The following is a 14434-nucleotide window of genomic DNA, read 5'->3' on the forward strand; positions in this document are numbered from 1 at the left end:
CAATGTTTTGATGCTCAGTTTTCTTTATAGTCCAACTCTCACATCCATACATGACTACTGAAAAAACCATAGCCTTGACCAGACGGACCTTTGTTGGCAAAGTAATGTCTCTGCTTTTTAATATGCTGTCTAGTTTGGTCATAACTTTTCTTCCAAGGAGCAGCATCTTTTAAAATCATGGCTGCAGTGACCATCTGCAGTGATTTTGGAGGCCCCCCCCCCCCCAAATAAAGTCAGCCACTGTTTCCATTGTTTTCCCATCTATTTGCCACGAAGTGATGGGACCAGATGCCATGATCTTAGTTTTCTGAATGTTGAGTTTTAAGCCAACTTTTTCTCTCTCCTCTTTCACTTTCATTAAAAGGCTCTTTAGTTCTTCTTCACTTTCTGCCATATGGGTGGTGTCATCTGCATATTTGAGGTTATTGATATTTCTCCTGGCAATCTTGATTCCAGCTTGTGCTTCATCCAGCCCGCCATTTCTCGTGATGTACTCTGCATATATAAGTTAAATAAGCAGGGTGACAATATACAGCCTTGACGTATTCCTTTCCGAATTTGGAACCAGTCTGTTGCTCCATGTCCAGTTCTAACTGTTGCTTCCTGATCTGCATACAGATTTCTCAGGAGGCAGGTCAGGTGGTCTGGTATTCCCATCTCTTTAAGAATTTCCCACAGTTTATTGTGATCCACACAGTTAAAGGCTTTGGCATAGTCAATAAAGCAGAAGTAGCTGTTTTTCTGGAACTCTTGCTTTTTCGATGATCCAACGGATGTTGGCAATTTGATCTCTGGTTCCTTTGCCTTTTCTAATTCCAGCTTGAACATCTGGAAGTTCACGGTTCACATACTGAAGTCTGGCTTGGAGAATTTTGAGCATTACTTTGCTAGCTTGTGAGATGAGTGCAATTGTGTGGTAGTTTGAACATTCTTTGGCATTGCCTTTCTTTGGGGTTGGAAAGAAAATTGACCTTCTTCAGTCCTGTGGCCACTGCTGAGTTTTGCAAATTTGCTGGCCTATTGAGTACAGCACTTTCATGGCATCATCTTTTAGTATTTGAAATAGCTCAACTGGAATTCCATCACCTCCACTAGTTTTGTTCGTAGTGTTGCTTCCTAAAGCCCACTTGACTTCACATTTCAGGATGTCTGGCTCTAGGTGAGTGATCACACCATCATGGTAATCTGGATCACGAAGATCTCTTTTGTATAGTTTTGTGTATTCTTGCTACCTCTTCTTAATATCTTCTGCTTCTGTTAGGTCCATACCATTTCTATCCTTTATTGTGCCCATCTTTGCATGAAATGTTCCCTTGGTATCTCTAATTTTCTTGAAAATTTCTCTAGTCTTTCCCATTCCATTGTTTTCCTCTATTTCTTTGCATTGATCACTGAGGAAGGCTTTCTTATCTCTCCTTGCTATTCTTTGGAACTCTGTATTCAAATAGGTGTGTCTTTCCTTTTCTCCTTTGACTTTTGTGTCTTTTCTTTTCTCAGCCATTTGTAAGGACTCCTAGGACAACCATTTTCCCTTTTTTCATTTCGTTTTCTTGAGGATGGTCTTACTCACTGCCTCCTGTACAATGTCATGAACCTCTGTCCATAGTTCTTCAGGCACTCTATCAGATCTAATCCCTTGAAAATATTTGTTATTTCCACTGTATAATCGTAAGGGATTTGATTTAGGTCATACCTGAATGGTCTAGTGGTTTTCCCTACTTTCTTCAATTAGTAGCCTAGGAATGTTTAAACCATCCAGAAAGCATTAGCTTACTCTGTATATCTGTGAGCAACACTCACAGCATTTGGCTGTGTCAAATGAAGTTACAGCCAAGCTTTGTTATTTTTGTCGTTTAGTGTTAAGTCATGTCTGACTCTTTTGCAGCCTCGTGAACTGTAGCCTGCCAGGCTCTTCTGTCCATGAGATTTCCCAGGCAAGACTACTGGAGTTGGTTGCCATTTCCTTCTACTGGGGATTGTCCCCACTCAGGGATCAAACCTGAGTTTCTTGCTTAGCTGGCAGATTCTTTATCACTGAGCCACCTGGGAAGCCCTAACCAAGCTTTAAAGCCACCTCAAGTTTTCCTTCATTAAACTTACTGGAAAGGAGTTTAACCACATTATGTGTAATTTGAAAGATGTTTACAGTCCATGAGTAGTTGTGAGTGCAAGAGAAAGTGCTTGAAACTTCAGAATCAAAGAATGGGTTTGTCAAAATGACAAAATCACATTGAAACCAAAACAAAAGTTGTTTTGTTCCTTTCCAGAGAGGAAATCATAAGAGGGCCTCAAAAGTGACTTTTAGCAGGTACCTTCACATGAGCACATTTGTGAGCACATGCTAGAATTCTTACCTTTCTTCAGTCTGATGTTACTTTGGCTGAAGTATTTTCACGGGGCACTTCTATGATTCACTGTTTTCAGAGAAATCATAGCTTGAGATGAGTATATTTTATAAACCTCTTCCTGTTATAGCTAGTAAACTTCCACCACAGAGAGTCCTACTGTACTCCTTCAACAGCAAAGACATTTTCTTTATCAAAGAATGACTTCATGTTTTTCTGTAAATGCTATTGTTACTCTATTTAAACTCTGACCCTTACAACAATAAAACAAGTAAAACCTGTAGTAAAACTTTAAAATAACCTCTTCTATTAAAAATGCTTTTAGTGGTTTTACACAAACAGAAACGAAGTAAACCACATATCGCAAATTACTTTGTCTAATTTAGATATTAGTGATTTAAAATCTCTTTTTTAAAGTGAAGTACAAATAACTTATGATACTATGAGTTTCAGGTATACAACATGATTTGATATTTTTACATTTTATGAAATGATCACTATGGTAAGTCCAGTTACCGTTTATCAACTAAGTTATGACTGTTTATTGTATTCCCTATCTTGTACATTATATCTCTGTGGCTTATTTATTCTATATCTGGAGACTTATAAAACATACCACAACCAGTATGTTCTCTGTATCTATGAGTGTTTCCGTTTTATGTTTTTTCACTTTTCTTTTTTCAGATTCCACATATAAGTACAATTATGCAGAATTTGTCTTTCTCTGACTTATTCCATGTATCTTAATGCCTTGTAGGTTCACCCATGTTGTCATAAATCCCAAGGTTTCTTTCTTTTTATGACTATGTTACATCGTATATATTTACCATATCTTCTTTATGCATTCATCTATCAGTGGACACTTAGGTTGCTTCTATATCTTGGTTACTCTAAATAAGGCTGCAATGAACATTGTGGGGGTGCATATACCTTTTCAAATCTGTGTTTTGTTTCCTTTGGATCAATATCCAGGAATGGAAATGTTGAGTCCTATGGCAGTTCTATTTTTAATTTTTGTGGACTCTCTATACTGACTCCCATAGTGACTGCACCAATTTAAATTTCCATCCATCGTGCATGAGGGTTTCCTTTTCTCCAAATCCTTGCCAATAGTTGTTTTTTGTTTTTGTTTTTTTTTTTGATAATAGCCATCATGGCAGATGTGAGATGATACCTCATTGTAGTTTTGATTTGCCTTTCCCTAATGATTAGTGATGCTGAGCATTTTTTCACGTGCCTGTTGGCCATCTGTATGTCTTCTTTGGAAGAATATCTGTTCAGGTCTTCCATACATTTTTAATTGGATTGTTTGGTTTTGAAAATGTTATTATAATAGTTATATGGGTTCTTTGCATATGATGAATGAAAGCTCCTTATCAGATATGTCATTTGCAAGTATCTGCTCCCATTGAGTATGTTTCCTTTTTGGTTTGTGATGGTTTCCTTCACTGTGCAAAGCCTTTTTAGTTTGATGTACTCCCATTTATTTTTGCTATTGTTGCCCTTGCCTGAGGAGACAGGCAAGGAGACAGGCTCCCCAGCCCCCTCACAAATATTGCTAAGACCAGTGTCAAAGAGTGTAATGTTTATGTTTTCTTCTAGGAGTTTTAGGTTTCAGGGCTCACATTTAAGTTTTTAATCCATTATGAGTTTATTTTTATATATGGTATAAGAAAATGGTCTAGTTCTATTCTTTTTCATGTAAACTGTCCAGTTTTCCCAACAAATTATTGAAGAAATGGTCTTTTCCTCTTTGTATATTCTTACAGTCTTTGTCTAGATTAATTGACCATAGCTGCATGGGCTTATTTCTGGATTATATTGTTACATTGATCTATGTGTCTGTTTTTGTGCCAGCACCATACTGTTTGTTTTTTAAAAAGGCATTCACTCATTTTATTTTTTTAACTAATTAATTTATTCTCTGCTGCTGTGTGTGGACTTTCTCCAGGTGTTCCAGCGGGCTACTCTCTAATTCAGTGTGTGGGCTGCTCATCACGTGGGGCTTCTCTTGTTGCCAACCACAGGCTCTAGGCACACAGGCTTCAGTAGTTGTGGCACACGGGCTTCTTTGCCCCACGGCACGTGGAATCTTCCCAGACTGAATCCATGTCTCCCGCCTCAGCAGGCAGATTCTTTTAACCACTGGACCACTAGGGAAGTCCAGTACCATACTGTTTTGATTACCATGGCTTTGTGGTATAGTTTGAAATCCGGAGTTTGTAGCCAGCACCAAACGTCTCTTCAAACCTTTAAGTAACAAAAACTTTTCAAATGTGCACTCCTGGCTGTTTCTCAACTCACACAAGCCGTTTTTGGTTTAAGGTCCATTGTTTTTAACCAGTTGTCAGAGGGAGGAAAGGATTACTGAGCTTAGAGTCTGACCTGGAATTGAAGGCTTATTCAAATTTTATTTTGGGTAATTTAGCAAATCAAATAAGTTATCTTAAAGGACAGAGAAACATGGAATAATGTTCAGCATTATGAATTTTATCATTTGTCTAATTTTGTCTATTCAGTAGTTTGTCTATTTTGTAGTTCATCAATAGCACTGAGTTAAATAATCCTTTGCATTTTATAGAGCATTTTCATATCTTATTTCATTTTAAAGGTTAGAGATCAGATGCTGCAATTCAGATAACATTATTTTATTGTGTGACTTTATTGGTGTAGTCAAACTGCATGTCTTATCTTCCACCTGCTCTAATGTTCTTTGACAGAAAAAAGGTAGTGACTGTCTCTCTCTCAGGGAAGAAATAGCAAGTGTTGAAGATTAACGAACAAGATTGCAGCCTTACAGGAATCTGCTTCACTTACAGATGCACTCATCCTTCCTCAGCCTTATGGTTCTTGATTATACGTAACTCTGAGAGCTCAATACCTAACCCCTCCTCAGAACCTCTTTATCAAGTGATGAAGCAAGAGCAAGTATCACTGTTGTTTTATGGCTACAGAAATGGACCCATAAACAAGCACTGTGGAGTCAAGGGTGGAACCCAGACAAATGAAAGGCTTTCACCAGACATTTACCAGAACTGGTGGGCGGCTTCCCAAGCCCTGAAGTAAATAGACCAGTACGACCTCGGTCGCTTCAAGCTTTGTCCTCCTGCCGCTGTTCTGGGTCCTTTTCCTCCTCACACGGTCTCCTGTCTCCCTCTAGACACCTATTGTCTTTAAACTCTCTCCACTTTTAGTTCATCGCAAATCTTCTCCCCGAGGCAGGAAAATAGTATCACCTTGTTCACCCTAAGTTATAAAAGACGCTTGGGAGGTTCAGTGTTTCCTCTTGCACCAAGTAACAGCCCTTGTTACTTGGTCCCAGGAACCCGGGACGCTGGGTGTTGAGTGAGGAGTCCCTTCAGGGGGCTGGCGGCGAGAGGAGGCCCCTGGCTGCTCGGGTGTCAGGTGAGGGGACCATGGGGCATTAAGAGGAGGCGTAGGCGCTCTGGGGCGAGTTTAAACCCTGTCGCCCCCCGCCCCCCGAAACCTAACCACTTTCTGGGCCTCAGTTTACGCATCTCGCCACTGTGAAGATTAGCAAAGAATAATGCGGGCCCGGCACCTGGCTTGCTTGCTAGGTTAATTCAGCCCTTCTCCTCTCCCCACCCTCTGCATGTGTTTGTTTGGGGCGGGGGGTGCCGGAGAAAGTCGCCCTTACTGTTGTGGTCATCCCGTCCCCTTTTCAAAATCCACATCCTCTTCGGAAGGGCGCTGGTTCGGAAAGCTGGGTCCCCGCCGGGTTTACCGCGCTTCACACCCGACCTGGGGGCTGGGCTTTTGGCCTGAAGAGGCGGCTGGGGCCGCGCGGAAGGCGCCCAGGCGCAGCGGCGGCGGGGATAGGCGGAGCGGCGGCGATAGGCGGAGCGGCGGCGGGGGTGGGCGGAGCGGCGGCGGGGGTGGGCGGAGCGCGGGGCGGAGTCCGGGAACCTCCGCGCTTTCCATCTACTTCAGGGCTCGGGGGGAGGGGGCGCACTCGGCCGGTCGGGGGAAGGCGTCGCCACGGCGCCTGGAGCCCTCGACTGGGTCGCGTCTGCGTCCCTCCCCGCCTCGGTCCTGTCCCCCCGTCCCCACCCCAAGCCCCAGCGCAGGAGGTGCGGCGCAGCGGGCGGGAGCCTTCCGCGTGGGCGCGGTGAGCGAGCCTGGCGGTAGGCGGTGGGCGTCCTGCGATCCCGGGCCTCCGCGGGCTCGCGCGCATTAGCCCGGTGCCGACTGAGAAAGCGAAGGGAAGCTCACCGACGCTCGAGCCTCGAGGTACTTGCTAGGTGGCGGTCCGGGGGGCGCGGGGGCGGGGTGAAGCGGGGCTGCCACGTGTCAGTTATCGCCTGCAGAAAGCAGCTCTGTCCAGGAATCCTCCGGAGCGTTGCAGGGAAAGTCATCACCTACACCTCCCGCTGGCTCGGCTGCGGACCGACGCTCGAGCGATCATTTACGGCGTGATCTTAGCTTTACAAAATAGAGGAATATTTATAAATGGAGCGGAGGAGCACTGACAGGAAATATTGGGATGCGTGTTCCTTGTACTTTTCTGTGCTTTGCAAAGGCTCCCCTCCTTCAGTAAACAGAAAATAATTCCATTTATGAAGTGTAGCTCACCGCGCGATTGTGTGTATACCTGCCTTGCTTCAGCCTTCTTGGTTAGGAAAATAACGTAATCTGTGGTTTTCTGGGACTTTCTCCAGCTTTCAGATTGAAAGGAATTTCGCAAATTGAGTCTCGCAGCCACTGAGAATCCGACGCAGCAATTTTGGCTGGAAACAAGCCAATCAGGCGGAGTGGGAGAAAGACACCATCTTTGGGGGAGAAAGAAACTGAACTTTTTCTAAGGCTTTCCTCCTGCTGATTTTGGTTTTTACGACTCCTTTAGCAAGACCTGTTGCTTAATCTAGTATTGATTCTGCTGAACGTTCCATTTGTTTTCAGAGCCACACTGCTGGGTGATGACCTGGTGAGGAGGGTCAGGATAGCTGTTTTTTGCTGTGGTTCCAAGTTTTCTCTTCCTTTCCTGTTAGCTCAGTGTCTGCAAAGTTATTGTGTTGATTTGTTAACACAAATATTACTGTATGCCACACATCATTCCAGTGTTTTACAGCTTCTTGATGTCAGAGAACATGGTTTACTAGCTTTGATGATAATCTCCAACTCCATTTAGTTCCATAAAAATCAGGTGGTTTGTGACCTCCCAGTTGGCTCAGATGGTGAAGAATCTGTCTGCAATGCGGAAGACCCAGGTTTGATCCCTGGTGGGGAAGATCCCCTGGAGAAGGGCATGGCAACCCACTCCCAGCATTCTTGCCTGGAGAATTCCATGGACAGAGGAGCCTGGTGGGCTACAGTCCATGGGGTCACAAAGAGTCAGACATGACTGAATGATGAGCTTTCTGACTTTGTAAAGAAAATACTTGTGATATGTTTGAATAGATATTAGATGCACATGGTATAAAATCCCACAGGTACAGAGTGCAGTGAAACGCCTCCTTTCCACCCCCTACCCCAGGTTTCCTCTCTAGAAGCTCCCTCACTATAAAATCTTTGTTCTTAGGTTTCTTTGATAACTTAGGCCAAACAGATTTGAAAAAGCTACTTTTGAGCACCTGCACACTAGTGATTATTTAAATAAAAGAGCCACCAATTTTATTATTTTGATTTTTTTTTTTTGTTAGTTTCTGTCTTTGTTTTTCTCCTGACCACTCTGAAATGTCAGAGATTCAGGTCACTTTGCAGAAGGAACTTCTACAGCAGCTCTGGAAATTAATGAATAGCTTAGTTTCTAAGTTCCCTGAAGTCTGAGACCATGGTTCACTAACTTTGGAGCTCCCTAACCAGCCACCATAATTACTAGAGACATGCCAACATACATACATCAGGCTCAAGGATAACTGATACTCGCTGTAATCTGGTGCTTCACAGCCTCTTCTACAATGAGGCAGTAACAGTGTATTTTTCTTCTCAATACTAGATTCCTGGTGTCTTGCTAATTCTGGCACACCCACCCCATGGCCCTCTTCCCTGTTGATTGGCTGCTGTAGTTTGTGAAGTACCTAACTGGTAACAGGGAGTAGTGATGTTTGTAGTTGGCAAGAGAGACTGTGCATTTCTGTTGTGTTTGAATCCTGCCTTTGGCAGGGCTTTGTGACCTGGGCTACCTAGCTAAACCCTCTGAGACCTAGCTCCCTCATCTGTGATGTGGTGATTTTGACAGGTTATTTTGAAAAGCAGATAGTATCAATAACCTCAGATATACAGATGACACCACCCTTATGGCAGAAAGTGAAGAACTAACATTCAGAAAACTAAGATCATGGCATCCGGTCCCATCACTTCATGGCAAATAGATGGGGAAACAGTGGCTGACTTTATTTTTCTGGGCTCCAAAATCACTGCAGATGGTGATTGCAGCCATGAAATGAAAAGACACTTACTCCTTGGAAGAAAAGTTGTGACCAACCTAGACAGCATATTAAAAAGCAGAGACATCACTTTGTCAACAAAGGTCCATCTAGTCAAGGTTATGGTTTTTCCAGTGGTCACATGTGGATGTGAGAGTTGGACTATAAAGAAAGCTGAGTGCCGAAGAATTGATGCTTTTGACCTGTGGTGTTGGAGAAGACTCTTGGGAGTCCCTTGGACTGCAAGGAGATCCAAGCAGTCCATCCTAAAGGAGATCAGTCCTGGGTGTTCATTGGAAGGACTGATGCTGAAGCTGAAACTCCAATACTTTGGCCACCTCATGTGAAGAGTTGACTCATTGGAAAAGACCCTGATGCTGGGAAGGATTGAGGGCAGGAGGAGATGGGAACGACAGAGGATGAGATGGTTGGATGGCATCACCGACTCAATGGACATGGGTTTGGGTGGACTCCGGGAGTTGGTGATGGACAGGGAGGCCTGGTGTGCTGCGGTTCATGGGGTCGCCAAGAGTCAGACACGACTGAGCGACTGAACTGATACTGATGTATAAAGAGCTAGCACTGTGCCTGGCATATGAAAGGCATACAGTAAGTAGCAGTCTAGTTGGGCTCTGTAATCATTTCATGCATTCATAAGAAAGGTGAATGCATATGCTAGGGAACACCATAGTTCAGTAACTGCTTAGAAGGAGGGTTGATTTCCTGCTCATATTATAGGTCTCTATGGTTCTGTCTTTGGCCCTCGCTTCTGAGACCCCATGCTTGGCTGCTCCTTCCATGGCACTGATGTGGCATGTGGAAGGAGGAGAGACAGGTCTATCCACACAGTGGTTTTTAAATCCTACCCTTGTAAATAAGCTTCCATGTTACTTCCATTCACATTTCTTTAATATGGTTGCCACTGGAGTGGGAAGTATCATTTTTCCAAAGGGGCAGAACCAGTAGGGGTAGGTCTGATAGTGAGGGGCAGCAGATGGTAACAGTCTACCTCAGTGTTTGTGGGAGGGACACAGTTGTGAAACCAGAAGTTCATCAAAAGCTGAGAATTGAGTCACCTGATTTATAAACCAGAATGCCAGGTTTTTCCTCAGCAGTGAATAATGTATCTGCCCTGGGTACTAGGCGTTAAGAGCCTGTATAGGGCAAAATTTTCTTGACGGTGGATTTGCTCAAAAGACTAAATTCTAAGCTAACAGGTTATACAAAGATCACAAGAACAAAAGTTGGGTGTTACCAAAAGACAATATCCAGAATATACTGTGTTTTAAAATCCAGGTCTCCTTTTGGAACTGTTACTGTGCAAAGCCCAAGAATGAATTTGAGTGATGGCAGTGTAGCCCAGACAAGGCGGAGATCATGACGATAGATTCTTGTTCTTTTTAGGCTTTTTACTTTTTAACAGCGAATTTTTTCTGGAGAAGGAAATGGCAACCCACTCCAGTACTCTTGCCTGGAAAATCCCATGGACGGAGGAGCCTGGGCTACAGTCCATGGGGTCGCAAAGAGTCAGACACGACTGAGCGACTTCACTTTCACTTTCTTTTCTTGTCAGCCACTAATTGCATCATCTCATGACTTGTTATAATTATTCTTTAAGCTGTCTGCTTTTTGAATAATGACTTTATTATTGTAATTAAAGTATTTTCAAATCATGGTGATTAACCAGTTCTACCTGCAGTGTGTTAATTCTTGCTGCCTTTGGTTTCATAGCAATTTTTACCACCCTTGCCCCAAGATTTTGAGTATTCTCTTTTTCTGCTTGTAGCTGGGCATTTGTTGTCTGATTGGCTAAGGCAATATGATATAATAATGTCAAGAAAGAACCTGTTATGAAAGCAAATTAAAAATTAAAAATATATTTCTAAATCAATAAAAAATTTTGCTTTGTTATATCATTTGTTGAGTAATTCAATAAACTGAGTTTGATTTTTTAGCAATACAACTATGCAAAACAAGAAAAGATTGTACTTTAAAAGCCAACAGCATGGAAAGAAAACATTGTTTTTTTCCTGTTTAGCAAGCATAATTTTGATAGCAATATCCAATATAGATGGCAGACAAAAACCAGTAAAACTACAGATTTCCTTAAGGCTGTTGCTCCCCAAACCCCACTGTAAATACTGTATAGTATTTAAAGAATGCAGGGAGCACTCAGCATCATTCCATCTACTGGTGTAATTTATCACCACACTAGTTTAAAGGAATTCTATGCAGCTGTTTAAGATTGAGGTCTATTTACATGTATAGATAAATGGAAAAAGATCACCCACTTGTATTATTAACTGAAAAAATGCAAGGTCTAGAACTAAATACAGTATGTTCTTATTTGTGTAAGAAAATTTTTTCTTTGTAGAAAATGTGTTATGTCTTTGAACACAAAGTTTTGCTTGTTGTGTAAAGAATTCTGTAAGGATAAAAGCAACTTTTACAATGGTTGGCTCTGAAAGAATAGAAAAAATGATTAGATCAGAGAGGAAAGATACTTAAAAAGATCTTTTTTAAGTGTTTGAATTTTTAAATCATGTGCATGTAATTCTTTTAAAGCAAATTAGTTTTAAAGTGGCAGTTTTGTGTCAAACCTTTCACAGATTTTAGGAACTAATTGCTTTGTTTTGCTGCTTAAACTACTCTGCTGACTATTAAAGGTACATACAGTGAAGTGGCAGAAAGGTCACCACAGGACCATGCACTCTAGAGAGATGTGGTTAAGAACAGTTAGATTGTGCTGTGTGGGGTAAATGACGGTTTCTCCGTCCAGTCATTAGGAACCATTGACAAAAACAAATAACTCCAGGATGAGTACAGACTATGATATTTAGAACTACCTTGTGGAAATTGATTATTTTTTTAAATAAAAAGTGTGTAGTGTCTAAAAGTTATAGAATAAAATGAACTTTTAACGCACTTACTATTTTTAACCCTTTACCTACTGGAAATCGAAATCAGGATATAAAGGACAAATGTTGCAGTTATTTGTTTCTAACATCTACATTTCTTTAGTCAGGATGATACATAGTAAAAATCACAGAAGCCTTTCTCTGAGTATGACAGTTATTCATACTGTTCCATCCAAAATAATACAAAATTCATAATACATTAAATTTTAATTTAGCTAGTAAACTGTAGGTTTTCTTTATATGTATATCCTCTGAGGATTTAAACCAAAGGGATTCTTTTTTTTTTAAAAAAAATTCATTTATTTTTCATTGGAAGATAATTGCTATATCATGTTGTGTGGTTTCTGCTACATATCAACATGAATCAGCCATAATTATACATATTTCCCCTCCCGCTTGAACGTTCTTCCCACCTCCCACCCCCAAAGAGATTCTTTATTCCTGATTTTCTTTCTAAAGTACAGACAGTTGTTCTGTTTGGTCTGGGCCCGAGTCATCCTATTTAAGTGAGAAAGGAACTTGAAGTTTCTATATGCTTCCCCCCGACTAAATTATTTTATCAGTAATCATTCCTTGTTATTGTTCAGATTATGGTCTTACTGTCAAATTGGAAATGAAAGAGAAGAAAATATAATGCACCAGTTCACATGGGGCTTGGTATAAGATTTCACATATCTACTAGTTAAATGAAAGCATCCTGCATATGTATTATTTTCTTAGAGTCTAAATCAGTTACCTATTGGAAAGCTTTTCATAGAAATATTGGAATCAAAGATCTCAGAATCTGATCTCTGGGGTGAACTAATGTGCTGATTTCACTGTTGCAGGCAGCTCAGATTCCGGTGCTCATCATGTCCAATTTTGAGGATGCGGACACGCAAGAGACAGTAACTTGTCTGCAGATGACTCTCTACCATCCTGGCCACCAGCAAAGTGGAATATTCCAATCAATAAGGTTTTTTAACCGTGAGAAACACCACAGCAGCGAAGTGGTGAAATTTGGCCGAAATTCTAACACCTGTCATTACACCTTTCAGGACAAACAGGTTTCTCGAGTTCAGTTTTCTCTACAGCTGTTTAGAAAGTTTGATAGTCCAGTTGTCTCTTTTGAAATTAAAAATATGAGTAAGAAGACCAATCTGATTGTGGACAACAGAGAGCTGGGCTACCTAAATAAAATGGATCTGCCAGACAGATGCATGATTAGGTTTGGCAACTATCAGTTCCTGGTAGAGAAGGAAGATGGACAGTCATTAGAATTTTTTGAGATTCAGTTTTTTTTGTCGAAAAGACCACTCCTGCAAGAAAACAACTGGCTTCCACAGCCCATGCCTGAGTGTGGCAGTTACTCATCCTGTGTCACTCAAAACAATTCTCCCATGGAAGTGGGTGAAAATGACTGGTAAATGCTGAAAGCTAAGAGAATTATGAAGGATGAAGAACTCTGTACTTGTTTTATAGGCATTCCACTTACTAAGTTTCTTAGTGTAGTATTTTACTGTCATTTGTTAAAGTTTGTCAAGTTTGAGATCTGGTATTGTTGTTTGAAGTCTGCAAATTGTGTTAGTAATAGATTGAGTCACCCGTTGCATTGTGGATGTATGAAGAATTTCTCTTAAGTGTATATATGTGAGCATTAATGTACAAAACGTAATGTTCATGGTGAAGGAACAGTGTTCTTAAAATAAGGTTATGTTCTTTTCTTTTTATGCCTGATTTTGTTCCTGTGTTTTATATTGTTTCATTTTGATTTGTATGTTATCATCTCTTGGTTTGGTCACATTATCTCACAGCAGCCATTTGTTTTTAAGGTCAAGGCTACAAGCAAATTATGATGTGTGTTTTAGCCTGTTGGTATTTATAGTACCAGAGTATTAGAACAGGGCATGTGTTTTAGTCTCTGTGCCATTGAGGTTTTAATATGGGAAGACTGACTTATTTGAGCAGTAATTCCTTGATTTTCTGTGTTTTTTATCTATAGAATTATAGTGTTTATTCCCAAGAATACAGTTCTCCTTTTCTATATTCAGTATCCGAAACTGATACTTTAAACGCTTTAGTGAACGACTGTTTAGAATTATTACTTTGTGTACCAAATTTTAAATATTTTTTAATGTACTACAGGGTTTTTAACTCCATGAATTCAAAATTTTAACAACAGCTATGTACCTAATAAAGTCAAAGTCTAATTCTCTAACCATTTTCTTTGGACTCTTTCTGAAGAAAGAACTGTTTGTTGATTTCTCTAAGGAGGGATGCACGCGGCCACCGGCAGAGGCCGTGAATTCAGATGCATCCTGCTGGGTCCCTCAGTGCGTGCTGGCTCCATCCTCCCTCTTTCCTACCTCCACGTGGCGGCACCTGGCCAACAGGTGCTCCCAGATTTTGTACATTACTGATCAGTCACCTGAAGAGAGCCTTACTCTCAATTCCAGTCCAAAGAAAAAGGGTCAGCTTCGGCCAGGTGCCCCTCTACCGATCAACTCTCCTCAGGCCACTGATTGGCTGCTCCGATCAGTGATCATGTGGAAAGGAAAAGCATTTTCTCAATGGCCATAGTGGGTTGGGGCCTGAGGTTAGACAGTCTAGATAAGGTACGACATAGTTTGGCGGTGAGGGCAAACAAATATATTGGTGTCTGATACCACGTACTGCAGCTGAGTTGTGAAACATTTTCAGTTCTCGAGGACTCATTTGTCCCAGGAACTGATATTTTTCTTGGGCTCTTTAAGTAGAGGGGTGTATTAATTGGTGCCAGTGTTACAGGCAGTGTCTTCTTGAACCT

General features: G+C 41.3%; 2 protein-coding genes across 4 annotated transcripts in view; one reads left to right on the forward strand and one right to left on the reverse strand.

Moving 5' to 3' along the window:
* The window catches only part of ALPK1 (alpha kinase 1), a 117756-nt gene extending 111643 nt beyond the window's left edge, over positions 1-6113 (reverse strand). For 2 of the 3 annotated variants that reach the window (XM_061164196.1, XM_061164189.1), the window contains exon 1: positions 6004-6107. The gene's annotated coding sequence lies outside the window, so the exon portion shown is untranslated. Of the gene's footprint in view, positions 1-6003 lie in introns of all 3 variants that reach the window. The other variant, XM_061164181.1, reaches the window with a different exon arrangement.
* Positions 6114-6278: 165 nt separating this feature from the next.
* TIFA (TRAF interacting protein with forkhead associated domain) lies at positions 6279-13846 on the forward strand. Its single transcript, XM_061164205.1, has 2 exons — positions 6279-6596; positions 12477-13846. The coding sequence occupies exon 2, from the start codon at positions 12501-12503 to the stop codon at positions 13053-13055; it is 555 nt and encodes a 184-aa protein (XP_061020188.1). The 5' UTR covers positions 6279-6596; positions 12477-12500; the 3' UTR covers positions 13056-13846.
* The last annotated feature ends 588 nt before the right edge of the window (positions 13847-14434 follow it).

This window comes from Dama dama, chromosome 17 (genome assembly GCF_033118175.1).
Source record: "Dama dama isolate Ldn47 chromosome 17, ASM3311817v1, whole genome shotgun sequence".
NCBI classification, from domain to species: domain Eukaryota; kingdom Metazoa; phylum Chordata; class Mammalia; order Artiodactyla; family Cervidae; genus Dama; species Dama dama.

What these genes read in the sequence shown, in the direction of transcription:
- TIFA (XM_061164205.1), top strand. Translation starts at nt 12,501, where the DNA reads ATGTCCAATTTTGAGGATGCGGACACGCAAGAGACAGTAACTTGTCTG.